This window comes from Triturus cristatus, chromosome 12 (assembly GCF_964204655.1).
Source record: "Triturus cristatus chromosome 12, aTriCri1.1, whole genome shotgun sequence".
NCBI classification, from domain to species: Eukaryota; Metazoa; Chordata; class Amphibia; order Caudata; family Salamandridae; genus Triturus; species Triturus cristatus.
The window spans coordinates 382,409,766-382,425,839 of NC_140595.1; the positions used below are offsets into that span (position 1 = coordinate 382,409,766).

The following is a 16,074-nucleotide window of genomic DNA, read 5'->3' on the forward strand; positions in this document are numbered from 1 at the left end:
CGCAGCGGGCGCGCCGAAGGCAAGCTGGTCTGCGCCTGTCCGCGCCCAAATGAGCCCAGAGGCCAGAGACGCTGCCACTACTAATGTCAATATTCACCATCCAGCCTCCTTATACTATTCAGCTGAATCCTTAGTTGAAATCAAAACGCGTGCACAAGTGAAGAATCGCTCTCATGCGAACTGTATTCAGAAGCTCCCGCATACCTTAGAAGGGCCGGTTACCTGCAATCATTGTCAATTTCAAATGGTAATATCTGCAGGAGATTTCCAAGTCCCCGGTAAAGCTTTAGAGCCAGTCACTATGAGTCAGAAAAATATTTTGTGTAATGTTAGATCCCTTGCTAAACACCCATTTGAAATATGGGATATGATTGTTTTACATGATCCTGCCTTATGCTTTTTTACTGAAACATGGCTGTGTCCCTCAAATCATCCTATGATTACCCTCGCCATACCAGAGAATTACAAATGTATTTATTTGGATAGAGAAACTAAAATAGGAGGAGGTATTGTCATTGCTTTTAAAAATCACCTGGATGTGAAGTGGGTTTTTACTGTCAAAAATGATTGCTTAGAATTAGGAATTTTTAAGGTTTCTTTGTCCTCTTCCGGCAGCTGGTATGGTGCCTTAGTGTATCGGCCCCCAGGACCTAAAGCCAAATTTACAGATCTCCTGGTGGAACATCTTGCATTACATGTACTCGCTGCAAACAAATTTCTTTTGTTCTGAGATTTTAATTTCCATGGGGAAAATCCTGCCGATCCTGAGGTTAACAAACTTCTCTCTTCTCTCGAACTAATGGGACTTACCCAAAGAGTCGAAGGTGCCACTCATAGAGCAGGCCACCTATTAGATCTGGTCTTTTCCAACACAGACCAGCTGAGATGTGACCCCCAGACCTCCTTTCTTGGACAGATCACTCTATGATCACAATCCATACTCAGCAGTCATGCCAGAAGAGCTCTAAACGACCCATTAGACAAAATCCTGAACAGCGTAGGACCTTGCGCAATCTCTCCTTAGAGGCATTTAATGAGGGTTTTTTCCCGGAACCGGTAACTAACGTCATAAAAGTATTCAAAAAGTTGGAGGCTTTTAATATTGTCTTAGAAACAGCCTTTGATGCTGTTATACCAAAAAAAAAACATGGCTCCCTTCAACGGCGGCCTTCCACTCCTTGGTATTCGGTGGAACTAAAAATGGAAAAAGCCAGTTGCAGGCGTCTGGAAAGAACGTGGCGCACTAGTAAGACTCATCAAAACAGACTTCTTTATAGACAGTCTCTGTCCAAATATCATCTGAACTTAAAAGTAGCCAGGCGTCGGTTTATCATCAACCATATAGAAAATGCCAGCAATCCCCCGAAAACACTGTTTGGCATAGTACGGGACTTTGTATCTCCCAAAGTCTGTAGACAGGTGCCCATGGAATCTCAGGAGTTCTGTAACTCTCTGGCGACATACTTTCATGAGAAGATATCAAAAATCTATGAGAACTTCCCTCCACCAGCCGCTCTTGACTTTGTATCTTCTACCAAATTTGAGGAGCAGGATACAATAGCAACCAGCTCCCTAAACAGTTTTGAACTAACCACAATGGAGCAGGTCACAAAAGGTCTTGCTGCGGTTAATCTGGGTCACCATTAGATCTCTGTCGCTGTGTCCCGGTAATCCGAGATATATTTAATCATTCCATCCATACTGGCACTATTCCAGCCATCTGGAAGGAGGCATTTGTTCGCCCAAAAAAAAAAAACTGCTGATCCTTCAATTCTTGGTAATTATCCCCCTATTTCTTTGCTACCGCTGCTGGGTAAAATATTGGAAATTACGTTTTTACCTCGAAGATAACCATATTTTGGATCCCTCGCAGTCGGGTTTTCGGCCAGTTTTCAGCACGGAGACCGCCATTTTGGTGGTAACCGATTCTCTCAGACAGACTATAGATGCGGGAGGCTCAGTAATTCTGATTCTCCTAGATGTCTCCGCAGCTTTTGATACCATCTCACATTCTAAGCTGGCGGAGAGACTTCTTTCCTGTGGTATCAATGGGGCAGCTCTGAAATGGCTCAAACACTTCTTGTCTGAGAGAACCCAAACTGTTATGTTGGGACCCTATTCCTCAGCAAAAATGCACCTTGACAAGGGCGTTCCCCTGGGCTCTTGTCTAAGTCAAACTCTTTTCAATATATATATGGCTCCGCTGGCATGGATGGTCGAGCAGCTGGGTTTCGAGATCATCTCATATGCTGATGATACGCAGCTTATTTTTACCATCGGACCAAACCCAGAGCTAGACAAAATTCGTTTTGCCACTGGTATGCTTGCCATTTCCAACTGGATGACAAGAAACTGTCTCCGGTTGAATCCGGAAAAAACTGAGGTTATGTTAATGGGTGAAGCCACGGACAGTTGGACGGATGATTGGTGGCCTGCTCAGTTGGGCATTGCCCCCTCCCCCAAACAGTCAGTAAAAAACTTAGGTCTAAAATTGGACCGGGCTTTGACTATGAAGGATCATATCGCGGCTACTACAAGTTCGTGCTATTATGGTCTGAGGCTACTTAGGAAACATTTTCCTTACATACCCACCTCCAACCGCAGAACTCCAGTCCAGGCAATGGTTATCAGTCGTCTGGACTACAGTAATGCTTTGCTGGCAGAAGTGGGAGAGACCCTATTGGCCAAACTCAAAGTAGTACAGAACACCGCAGCGAGAATGATTTTAAATCGTCCGGCAGGCTCCACCTCGGCTCCTTTGTTAAGGGAATTACATTGGCTGACAGTAAAAAGAGATCTTTTTTTAAGATCTGCTGTCTCACACATAATGCGTTGAATGAAAGAGGCCCCCTCTATTTGCGGAAAAAACTATTAAAATACTCTCCCTGTAGGAAACTTAGATCCAGTACTCTGGATCGCCTCCAGGTTCCTCGAATCCGCCCCATCCACACAGGGGGTAGAGTATTCTCATATCTTGCGACAAGATACTGGAATGAGCTCCCCCCAGCCTTGCACAAAATCCCAATGTTTAGCATTTTTAGGAAACAGCTGAAAGCTTTTCTGTTTTAACAGAGATCTCCATTTTTAATCCGGGCTTACTAACTCTCAGTACATTTTACTAGTCAGCGCCGAGATGCCCCAGGGTGATTTGAGCGATCTACAAAACATATAACAACCCTGCCCTGTCTGAGCACAACATGTTTTGCCACAAAAAGTGAATGTGTTACGGAAATATGGAAAATGTTATTTACCTTTATGGCATCAGACATATTAAAGGGGGAAGCAGATTAAATGTGTCTCTTATGTAGCTAGATACGTTTATGTAGACATGCATTAATATCGGTCAGAAAGTGGGCTTTGAACTTAGGAAGGAGGACTGTCACCATCTTTAATAAATAATAGATCCATATTGGTTAGGTTTCAACGCAGCCCTCAGTTCCAAATGGGACAAACCTAGATTTAGGATTCTCCACTTTTTTCCAGCTGCTGGGACATTTTCCCCATGTCAGTTGTGCAGCCCTCTGGTTTATAGGAGAGGTTTCCTAGCAACAGGTATCCCTCCTGCCAGGGCTCAAGAAGGTCCAGTGATCTGTGGTCAGCAGGGCACTTTGGCGTCAGAATTCCTTCTGCTTTTAGTGTCCCAGGAGAAATCAAACAGGTAGCCACCTGATGCCTGAAGAGCTGTACTACTCCTGGGATTTTAGAGGGAATCCCGAGTCTTCTTTCTTTCTGCAGAGCCTTCTTCTTCAGATTTAGTTTCCAGGTTGTTTTATGTGATAAGAAATAGTGTTAAGGTAACAGCCTTCTCTTATGTGCCAGTGGTTGGTGATTTTTCTTTACTCAATCCAGTCTACTTTCTCACCATATTGCTATCTTCTTTTGAAGAAGATCCTCTTTTTTTACTGTTAGTATGTGCATAAGTCATAAATTCAAAAGCCTAACCCTTTATTCCAACAGAAGGGTATTAGATCTCACTAAATCATTTCCCTATATAGATAAAGGCTCCTACATCTATTAGGAAACAAAACTGCCCCCTTGCTGCTTGGACAAGAGTCAGAAAGTCTACAAAAGGATCTGGGAATGAATAGGATCAGGTCATTGCTGCCCTATTTGGCATCTCCGAGTCAAAAGTGATAGTGTGAAGGCTCTCCTCTGTTCTGACAACTGTTCCTGTTCTCCTCTCACATTGTTGATCCTTGTTACATGGGTAGCTTGGCCAGATTTTCCACAACACGTTCTGGGCCAAGGGGCCAAGCCACTGATCCCAGGAGGACAGTATCATTAACTCCATCATGATTTTGCATTATCTCCGAAAGTGAGATGAGTGGCAAAACTGGATCTAAGTCAGTTTTGACTCGGGCAGCACAAAGACAATTGTTATTAAGTTACTTGTTCCACCAAAGTTACCAAAAATCTACTTTCATCATGACATTAGATTTTTAGAACTCAGTGGATAATAACTTTGAATAATGTTCTATCACTTTCCAAGACAAAGATAATAAATTATGTGTTTTGATTATACAGGTCTCTATTCATGGGGAACCAAGCCTACTCTACACCCTTCAAACAAAATTTTAATATTTAGTCATTGTGAGGGCACACCCTTTGCAATATGCAGTGTGCCACGTTTTTTTTACATGTTAAGCACACAATCCAATGGGCTTACAAGGCACAATTTAAGGGTGACTTGTTAATATATAATAAAAATAGGTTCTCTTGCATGGTATAGGCACTTGTAATTTCTATCGTCACCACCGTGATTTTAAACTGCACTCCAACCAAAGTGCATTGGTGTAACTGTCAGACATATACTTTTGTCATATAAGTATGTGGTGTAAATACATACACTGCAGTCCACGCAGGATAATTAACTTGCATGCCATTGGTGTATTTTATGCATTATCTATCATAACCTTACAGGATCATGAAATAGGTCAGTTGGGTGGAACCAATTTTAACATTACCATTTTAGTCACTTAGCACATGCACTGTGGCACTCAATAGCTGTGTCACAGTGTGCAGAATAGTAACACTACAAAAAATGGAGTCGACAAAAGGGGAAAAAATCTGGGGTATACAAGCAGAAAATGTTACTTTGCTATGGTAACTTGGCTATTCATTTTCATTTTAGTCAGATTAGAGTCTCTTGAATGAAGAAATATAAAGGAGTGCCTTTCAGTGGGGTTCATAGTTTTTCTCATAAACACGAGGGACCCAATTAGTATGATAGTGAGGGAGACTTTGCATTTCTTATACAACTATTTTCACTAATAAGGAATTATAAAACAATAAAGCACAGATCTACTAGACTAACATAAGTCCACTTCATACTACTTTCCTTAACCCCTTCAGTGCCACGCCCTTTCCCCCTCCTGTGCCGGGCGTTGCACTAGTGGGTGGGGTTCATGACGAGATAGTCTCGTCATGGGCACAGCGCAACCGTGCTCCATGACGAGACTATCTCGTCATGGGCACTGAAGAGGTTAAGCATGTATTCGTAAACACACATTTGAAAATATGTTGGAATAAGTAAGTGGCTTGGGAGGCTATGATCCCATCATAGATGTACAATTTAAGTGTTGAGAGATATATTTTATATTTCTTTCCTGGAGAGAATTGTTTTGTAGGTGTCAAACTGTCAGAAAATGTTTGAGGGTTCTGGGGTAAAGATGAGTTACTGGGCCTCAACCATGGTGGTTTTAGGCCTTTTATCACTGTTTTCCATAGGCTCGACCAACTACGGTTCTTCAAATTGAACACCAAGTAACCCTTACAGCACTTCATCCCCAGGGGTAGCAAAGTGAGCCTTACCAGGCTATTTTTAATGGAGAGATTGTGAGAGCAGAAACTCAGAACTCATCTGAAATACAACAGTCACAATGGTTACAGTCCAGCTACTATTTTTCTTTTTGTTGAAAAAGAGGAATATTTTGATGGATTGTAATACACAGTCTTACATACAGAAATACAGCAGTCATGATTATAAGATTCTACACATGTCCTATGGGGTTTTCTACAGAAAGAAAATCAGGTTTAACGTAAGTGCAGATGCAGGTTCACTAACAAATGCATGAGCAGTTATGTATTGTCCCAACAAACTCTATGCAATGCATGAGGGACTCATGAGCATTCAACAGTTCCTAGTTTCACCTGGCTGTTGATTCTCGGATGCAATGAGCACATGTTTAGTGATCTAGAGTTAGCCAGGGGGAAAGCCACACCTTCTACAGATTCCCTCAGCATGTCAGTGTGCTACACAGGGCCACCTTTAAACTGCCAGGGACTCTTCTGGGGGCTGTGTGTATTGCATGCAAACTTGCCAGTCGGCAGAGTCAACACATGTCACTTCGGTGTGTAAAGTGTGATGTCCTCTGGGGATTTTGGAGTGCTTGCACAAAGCTGTTGGTGTTACAGTTGCACATTTAACTGTATATGTTTTCCATAATTGGCATTCATAGTGTAAAGCACTGCAGGTCACAGTCACTCGTAGCTTTAGAACACTTGGACAGATCAGCACAGCAGTGGTTGAACCTCTTACAGGCTCTGGTCATATTTCTAATGGCAGTCTGAAATTTCTGAGGCTATACTAGAGCTCCTATTTATCACACCAATATGAATATCAACCTCCTACACTATTAGATCTCATGGGGTGTGATATATATGGCATACTCCTCCTCATAATGACAATCCTATTATGAAGGCCTGAGGATGGTAAAGTGATGTGCCTCTTGGAAAAATATTTATAAGATTACAATTCAGTTTTCCTTATGGCATGGATGGTCAAACTTAATATCAAAGGTGTCCTTATGAGATGGAAATACAGGGATATGAATATATATTAACTATTGCAGCTATGTGCAGAGTTACCGAAGGCCCATTCCAATCAGGTCAGCCAAGAACTTCTCACCATATTGTGCAGAATGGACAGTGTCAAGAGAAACCAGTCGCTGAATTCAATTATTTGCTGTGAAAAATCACTTAAGTAAAAGCACACATATTGGGCTACGTGGACTGTCCCAGATATAGGGGTGTTATTTCCACGTCACAGGAGTTAACGATACCTGGGATCCTGTTAACACTGATGGTACAGAATTAAAGGGGATTTCCAACTGAACCCTGAGAATCACCTGAGAGATTTCCCATAGTATTTCCTAATTTTGCCCTGGACTTTCATCTGGGCTTTAGCATCCGAAATCTCTGGTAAACTAACCTTATCCACACGGGTTGATTTGCTAAAAACTCTCTGCATTGCACCAGAAGGAGTGATCAGGACAGCACCATATCTACTGAGATATGGCACTATACTGCTGTCTTTGTAGCGCTAGCACACATTCAGGATGCCTAGCGCAGCAGGCTTACCTTTGCACCCGAGTTCACAAGTGTCTGCCTCATGTCTATAAAAACCTATGAGCCATATTTATCAAAGTTTTGTGTCACCCTTGAATCATGCAAGGTAATGCAAGGATGATCAAAACCTAGATGAGATTTACCAAGCCACGAAATACAACCTTGCATGGCAGTGTGTGGCTTGAGAAATCTGGAGTAATGCAGGGCAGTGCAGTCGCTGTCTTGCATTACTCTGTCCCAGGGAGGCATTCCATGAGTAGGACATGGGACTTCACATACATCCACCCATTGATTTGGAAGCATTCCCAGGCGTACCAATAATGGTAGACCTGGGAATTGTTCAGAATGCTACACATTCCCAGGGGGAGAAGTAAGGAGGAGAAATCTTTGTTTCTCCTCATATTTTCCTCTTTCTACATGTGCTGCATTCTGCAGCACACATAGAAAGAGCAAAAAGCCTCAAAGGATTGTTTTTGTACAGGAAGCTGTCCCTTCCTCCACAAAAACAATCCTGCCTGTAATGCAGGCAGCCTCGCACCATGGTACAAGGGTGCTTGCATTGGTACTAGGCAGCAGTTTGTGCACCAGTGCAGGCACAGAGCAGGAATTAGCCATATCTTGATAGATATTGTGCATTCCTGCCCTCTCCCATTCATGCAGCGCAGAAAGCTGTCTTGCTGTTTTGCATTGTGTGAAATAATTATACATATGGCCCTATGCCTAGACAGCCTTTAACATTTTTCTCACTTAGGTTGTGTGTTGTACATTGTAGCAGACACACAAATTCAGAAAAGTTTGGAGAAGTAAAAATATTTCTCCTTTTCAACGTCTCCCTCAAAGAGATGTTATTGTTTGGCTGCAAAACCCTGTCTACTACTGTTCGTAAATAGAGATTTGAATCAAAATCCTTGTGTTGTTGCATGGTAGCATCTATGTACCACCCTCTAATTGCTCCCTGGCACAAAGTAATGTAAAGCAGCTCAAAGTGCTGCTTTGAGTTACTTTTGGGCAACTTTCCATGCAAAACAAGTTTCAGTCTGGAAAGTAACTATCACATAAACATTTCACGCTGGTTGATACAAACCTGTCGCAAAATGTTAGTAAATCCACCGAGGATCTCATAATTCTTGTTTGGCCGGAAACTACTGTTAACGGCCACATGAGAGTTATAAGGTACCTCATAATGAAGCCTTAAGTGCTTCTTCTGCACTGCGTGGTGCGTTAGTTTACACATGTTGAGACGTGTAGGTATGACAGGAAAAGAGACAGGAGTCCAATATTCCTGCATACCTCTAACTTGCTTCGTGAAAAGACAATATGTGCCCTATGCAGTAAAAGCATGTCCGTGGTTCTTTATCTAGCATAAATCCTTTCCGCAAATAGCGTCCCATTGTGTGCTATAATCCCTTAATAGATTTATATTTAAAAGAGTTAGCCTCAACCAATGTGTACACACTGATACCCAAAGCAATTATATCTTTCAGCATGTCGAAAAAAACAAGAGGAAACTCCGCACAGAAGTCTGTTTCTGTCAACTCCTAATCCGTCTCTTCTGGTTGCTGTTTTTTTTACCCGCAGGCAACAACAGAAAAAAAAGAAAAGATTGCACATTTTTCGATCTTGGAAAACCAAGCTTTTTCCTTGAACACACAGCATAACACTCCAGCTCAAGGTCATTGTGCCTGGACAATTTTGATTCAATACTGCTGCATTGAAAAGCTGATCAATTACTATGTGCCTCACAAGAACTCCCGAACTCTTTTCACTAATTAGTGTAGGTAATTATCTCCAGTTATACAACCAAAAACAAAAGTTTGTGTGATTTCCCCCCAAAGGAGACTAATTTCTGCAGAAAATATCTTGCGGGGCTGTTTCTTCTTGAGTTGGTCTCCTACCGGTCCCTCGCGACTCATGTTCACTTTTCGCATGAGCTATTGGTAAATACAAGTAAAGATTTATTTTATAACTACACATTTTTGTAGATTGTAACAAAAAAATGTCCACCTTAAAAAAAAATGAGCATATACCAGACCCTATAAATGGGAGTTTGATGTTCTGAAAGATTTGTCATAACGGAAAGGAATATCCAACGTTGGAAATGAACACGAGCATGACATTGCAGAATGCAAAAGGGAGTTCAGGTTAGGACTGGGACACTTATAATCATACCATTTATAGGTTGAGCCTAGACAGCGTTTGTGCTATCACTTAGCTACCTGATTGTGGTGTTCAAATCCACCTATTGTTTTTCATTTGTCTATGTCAGTGTCCTTGACAAATGCTTGCTTGTTATTGGCCAGTCCTGCCTCTGAATCCCTCCTTTTTCTCTTCCGTTTCTCCCACGTTGCAGGGACTAAGTACTGTATCATTACACTATAGTAGACTATTTTTTCCTTGGTTTCCTGCTCTGTTACTGTTTGCCTGTGTTCAGCTTCAGCGCCATAGCTGCTTACATTTTAATATAGCATTCCTCCTTCCTAACTCCTCTTAATACCACAGCTGTGTTTGTGCTGCCTCCTGCTCAGTTGCTTGTACTTTTTTAGCCTTTTTTTGCAGTTTTGGATGTCGACACTCAGTTGGGATTCTTTTGGTAAGATATTTGTTTGTTTTTGGGTGTCCTTTTAAGGGATATTGGTCTTGTTTTCAGTCTTTTTTTTTGCTTTTGGTTGTTGACCATGTTGAGCTTCTTTTGGTAAAATATTCATTTTGAGCATCCTTTTAAGGCAGATTGGTCCTGTGTTGCCCTCCTTGTCACATGTGCCACTGAAACTTGGTTCCTGCTCTGGCTGCTCGGCTCTCAACTCATGTTCATTGTCTGCGGTCTGCTGTATTATTATATATGAGGTGGCGTGCGCGATGCTCAGCTGTTTCACGATACGTGTCAGGCTCTGGTCAAGGACATCTCAATTCACAGTCCCCTGACACCGCTATCGATTGCCAGTCAAGCAATCACACTGAATAAGCTGCTCCTATTAAAGAGACAGAGTGTTTTAGTTTAAAACTGTATTAGGATTGGCCACCTCTCCTGTCCCATTCGCTGTTTCAACCTCTGGGAGCTTGTTACTTGGACAGTGATTGGCTGCGGTGGCAGGGGGTCACCCTGTCTTGTAGCTTGCTGGATGCAATTGCTTCTTGAAGGGAGCTCACAGGTTGAAGAAGGAGCAGTGGTTGACCAGGAAGGTGAAACGGAATATTGCTGCAGCAATAGAGATGCTAATCCCATGTATTATAGTGTTGGTAAGGAGTTGCTGTTTGTAAACACTGGGTTCAGATCCCTGCCAATGGCCTTTTGAAGTCTCGGGAGGAGGATACACACATGCTTAAGACTGGTGTCTGCGTGTGTTTGGGAAGGGCAGGAAAGAAGAGGGGTGAGGGCACGGAGCAGGAACACTTGTCCTTTTATTTAAAAGAGCATGCCTGCCTTTCTGCTTTTGTCAACTTCAGCACAAAGAAAAGCCTGAGGTTCAGCTGCTAGGCGCACTTGTGGGAGGTGGGACTTGGGTAGTTAAATCTACATTGAGACTTTCGCCACTTGTACCACATCACACCTTGAGCGTTTCCTAACCCGAGCAAAGAAATCGGTAAGTCGTGGCTACAGATACACTCAGTTGTGAGGTGCTACCACTGGTCACGCTGCCTCCCTAGGATGTACAATTGTCCCCGAAGACAAATCTCAGAGCACCTGGATACATTTTGACATGCATTTCTGTAGTGGTAGTGTTCCAGTTCAAATACTAATCTCGCCTGAGCAGGAGAAGCTGCTTCCTGCATCAAAGCATTCTCTTTTTTGCTTGTTAATCCTCACTCCCTTTCTGTATTGGTGAACAGTTATTTTGCAGTTTAATAAATGTTAGTTAATTTTGAGATTAAATGGGCGAGAGAGGTCTTACTGGCACATTAATTGTTTTGCTTCCCAACAAGCGTCACATTTTCTCTTTTTAAAGTATGTCCTTGTTTTGGACCGTACTGCTTGTTCGACTCTGAAAATAACAAAAATGTTTACTGTGATTGTCAAAATTATTTTCCTATGGCAGCTGTTTATGTTTTGCATACTAGTCTTCCTGGAGGTAGGGGTTTGCTACTATAATGGTAGTTTCTATTAAGGGAACAACACAAATGCACAATTGAGTACATACAGCACACACTGTGACCCAGTTTCCCTTTGGTGATTAGGCAGTTTTCAGTAACTGGAAGCTAATATATGCGGGTGAGTTAACGTACTATACCTTACTATGTTGTTGTACGAGATTCATGGCCGGTCTCGGGTCTAAAGGCATAGTCATTGGGAATACACCCTACAAAGGTTGGTGAAGGCACCTGATATCTTGTATGTATGAAACTCACAACTAGAGATGAAAATCCAGGTTTTTTACACGTTAGATGAGTAAGGTGATTGATACTTTATAATGACAGTGCAAGAGTTTCAATATTGGCCCTATGAGACTAATGCGCGTAACCTGCCCCCTGCCTACTCTGCTATCTTGCAAGAAATGCTAATGGGGTGGCAGAAGTACTCTGGAAGGTTGATCCTCTTCTGATTCGGGCTGGATTACTGTGAGCAGCAGCATGATCAAAGCATTTCCATCCTCCTTTCTTATGCTGCACTTGTAGTTCTATGCGAAAAGAGGGAAGCAGGGAGGGTCTTATGCAAATATACCGTCAAATCCTTCAGTTATAGCTATACTTAACACAACATATGTAGTGAGACAAGAGTAATATGTTCTGGGCAGGGATGCACAGAATTATCTAGCACACACTGCAGTCAGCAAAATGATATGCATTAGATTCCAATTCTAGTGAAATGTGCAATCTTAAACATGGGTACCTCTCTTTTCACCATATTCTGCATTACTTAACATGTTGAGTGTGTGGTGGGTGTGGGTGATTGTCTTTTTGTGTGAGTTTGTGCACATGTGTATGAACCCTCCTTTAAAGAGCTGTGTGTGTTCACAATATTGAAAACATAACAAGGATAATTAGCAATTTTAGGGAAGAGTGGTAAAACAAGATAAGTCTTTCAAAAGTGCTCAAATCATAGGACAAACAAGGACGGAGAGTGAGCGAGTGAGTGAATGAGTGTTGCTAAAATATTTCAACGATGAAAGAATAGTTTACAAAAGCTGAGCATTTTTGAGGGACAGAATTGTCACTGTCCTGTGTAAGAAGAATTTCAAGACATAAAATACACCCACACATCTAACAACGAGATATTTGTTTGGAAGCATTTGCAGGAATACCAATAGCTACCAAAGTATGGTAATAAATTATTTGAGAATTCCAATAGCAGTAATAAATATAAATGTTACCGCTAGGTATTTAACAGGGAAACATGTTTGTAATCTTGTGTTAGTACTTTGGGTAAGATCAGATCACAGTAGCAGCCATACGGTGGAATAAACACCTGGGGGCAGATTTATGTTCCCTGGCGCATCCCTGCAAATCAGCATGGATGCGCCAGGGAAGATGTGTCACGCAAGTTTGTCCTTGCGCCACCGCAGATGCGCCGCATTTACAATGCAGTGCATCGTGGTGCAAGGACATGCAGATGCGTGACGTATCTGCCGGCGTAAGGTTGGCGCAGTGCTGAAGTTGTGTCGCAAGCGCGACGCAACTTCAGCGCTGTTCCAACCTACCCCATACCTAACATGGTGCGTCAAGCCTTACGCCTGCTTCAAGCAGACGCAGGGTTTTGACGCATCAGCGTTGGGAAAGTGACTCTGTGAAATCTTATAGATTTCACTGAGTCATTTTTCAGGGGCGTTCCTGCGACGGAACGCCCGCCCTGCGTGGAAACGCCCACATGAAACCTGACGCAGGTTTCATGTGGCGCAGGGCTTTACACCGTGACGCATCTCCATAGATGCGTCACGATGTAAATAGGGCGCAACGTGGCGCAGGGTTTACGCCGCGGCTGCGTCACGAAAGTGACGCAATGGCGGCATAAAAGTGGCGCAACTTCAACATAGATCTGCCCCCTGATTTTAATGGCGAACAGTATCCTACATAAATTTGGAATAATACCAAAAGCAACTCTTGCAACGATATAATTATTAATGTTGTTTCTTTCGTTTTTTTCAGCATGACTGCATATCAGATACAGTTTTATAATTATCACATTGCCGGTCTTTCACAAATATGCTTTCCTTCATAGATAATATAGATTTTTTCCAATGTCCTTAATCAAACTGTCATTTTATTCTTACACTGGACAGGCTTGGTTGTGAACGCAAAGAATTGTACAAAGCTCTTCCGGGGAAACATCTGCTTGCAAAATACTTTTTGTTGCATTCCTTGTATCACCTCTCATTCAAAATATGAGACAGCCCTTTATATTTTGAAACTAGAGTTTTAAAAAGCATCATAAACTTTCGGAATGGGGCTGTGACTAAACCCTGCTCTCTTAAGTCTCCCGTTTGTGTGGGAGCCGCGGTTCTGTGCTAGGCTGTCATAATTAATTCAGTAATAAACATCAACCACCCAACAGAGAAGAGAAGGCTTACTTCAAAGACGAGCGTCTCATTAGTCGGTCCAGTTGCAAACAGGCTTTCTGGTTGGTTGAAAGAGCGCTGGTAATCAAAGACGGTGCCCGCAAAGGAGAACTTTCTGGGCCAATCAATGGTCCAGTCACCAGTGAGGTAATACTTTTTGTTCAGGTTACGCACGGCGAGGTAACTGGTGGAGATTTGAAGCTCATGGATTTGAATGCTGCGAGCTCCGGCTGGGATTGTCACGACTGGGTAATACTCTGAAACACGAATGGTGCAACAAGGTCAACCGAAAATATATTCTGGAAAACATGAAAGGCAAAACACAGTATCATAAAAGAAACAGTCCAAATGCCTAAATGCTGATTATAATAAGCAATTATTTTTGAAGTTTTTTATGCTGAGGACTGGAGTGCCGATCTGTGGCCAGTGAGTAAAATGCATATACAAATAATTGAATGTGTCACTAATTTACAGAGGACTAGAAGATACGGCATCCCTCGGTGGTGGGTGAATAAAAGCAAAGGACACTGCCCAAGAACGCACAAGTACCAGTGAGCTGTACATTTCCAGCTTTGGTATATGGTGATGAACAGGAGGTGGTGCAAAAAGTGAAGGGAGTCTCACTGCATTAGGTAAAGTAAATATATATACACAAAGGGAGATTATCATACGTTGCCACGGTGATTAGGGTGAGAAAAAAAGTGAAATCAGTGTATCGCATTTAGCAGGGCAATAACAGGTAAACACAAGGGACCATGATGGCAGTATGTTTCCTTCTGTGACTAGTTTGAGGTCTCTTTGACACATGGTGGCCAGAGGGGCCATGGGCACCTCAGTTGTCCGCATAGCCCAAAGCTTGATATTTTCAGGCACAGAATATCCTTGCTATACAATTCCTTGATTGGTTTCTCTGACCACTCCTGGATTGATCCAATAGGGAATTCTCCTGGCCTGTCTCTAAACACTGTGTGCCCATGAGTCACTATCCTCTCTTGTCTCTCTCCTGAATGGATCTTGTCAAGCTTGGAATCTGGCTGCCTGTAAAGCATTGTTCTTGTGTGGTTCACTCATTTGTTGCTCGGTGGTACTCCCTACAGAGCGCTGGCAACGGCTGCATTCTCCTGTGCATACCTGTGGTGTACTGTTTATTACTCCTGTATTGACTCTTGAGATCATTAACATGACTGCGTGAGTCACCCAGTGCTTTATTTGCAAAAAAATAAGTGCCAGGTCCCAATGTATTTCTCATGGGGCAACTGTGTTGGTGCAACCCACGTGCCGCCTTAAACTTCAGATTTAAGCTCAAGTTTTATAATTTTATTAAGATAATTTAGACAAATGCTCCACTAATGCACATTGTTTATAAATTGCACACACCGCGCCACCATGTGGTAGAGTCTCATTAGTAGGCACCGGTGATTACAAATGAGTGTGGGTGCCGAGCACTGGAAATCACTGGCACAACTTAAGCACTGGTGTCACCTGTCAATTCAAGGTGGATGATACAGAGCATTTGCCACAATTACCCATATCAAGTGCTTGTCATGGGCTACCGTTCTTGGGTAGCGTTTTTTGTAAGCTGTTCAATCTATCATAACAATCTAAAGGGCATGTGATCTATCTCTCACTCCTCTTCCTGATGTATAAAGTCTAGGAGAAGCGACATAAGACAGGATAAATTCACACATGCACAATGCCAACAAGCATTCCACATGGGTCACTTTGCAATTTACCGCTCGTCTACCCATTGAATTCCTCACATTGTAGCATGCTTCCGTTCCCACTAATACTTTATCATGTGTATAAAACACGAAATAAATGCAACTACAAATCATCACAATCATCAATTTCACAGCACACAAACATAGTAAAAGAAATCAGTAATATTTAATGTAAGTTACAAATAGAAGGTAGATAAGGCATTTTACTGGTGTAATTGGTGAATAAGGCTATCAAGAGCAATGACAAAAGCAGAAACATTCAAATGAAGTCAGTACATGTTTGAAGAGGATTGCCATTCTTTTCAGAAGAGTCATCTTTTTCTCAGATAACCAACTAGACATCAGTTAGTCTAGAGCAATAACTCAGTGAGATAAAAAGGGACTCCAAAGCTACACGTAGAATTGGCAAGGGTGCTTATTGGCAAATAGATCACACTTTGTAATGGCCGAGACTACAGTATTCGCAAAAAGTATTTATAGTACAAGTAAGTTCACAGTGGCTCAGCTATTAATAAATA

General features: G+C 42.2%; 1 protein-coding gene across 1 annotated transcript in view; it reads right to left on the reverse strand.

The window, feature by feature from the left end:
- The window catches only part of ADAMTS18 (ADAM metallopeptidase with thrombospondin type 1 motif 18), a 336,350-nt gene that overhangs the window by 79,250 nt on the left and 241,026 nt on the right, over nucleotides 1–16,074 (reverse strand). Inside the window, exon 16 of the mRNA XM_085637512.1 lies at nucleotides 13,848–14,092. Within this exon, the coding sequence (XP_085493638.1) occupies nucleotides 13,848–14,092 (245 nt within the window). The remainder of the gene's footprint in view (nucleotides 1–13,847; nucleotides 14,093–16,074) is intronic.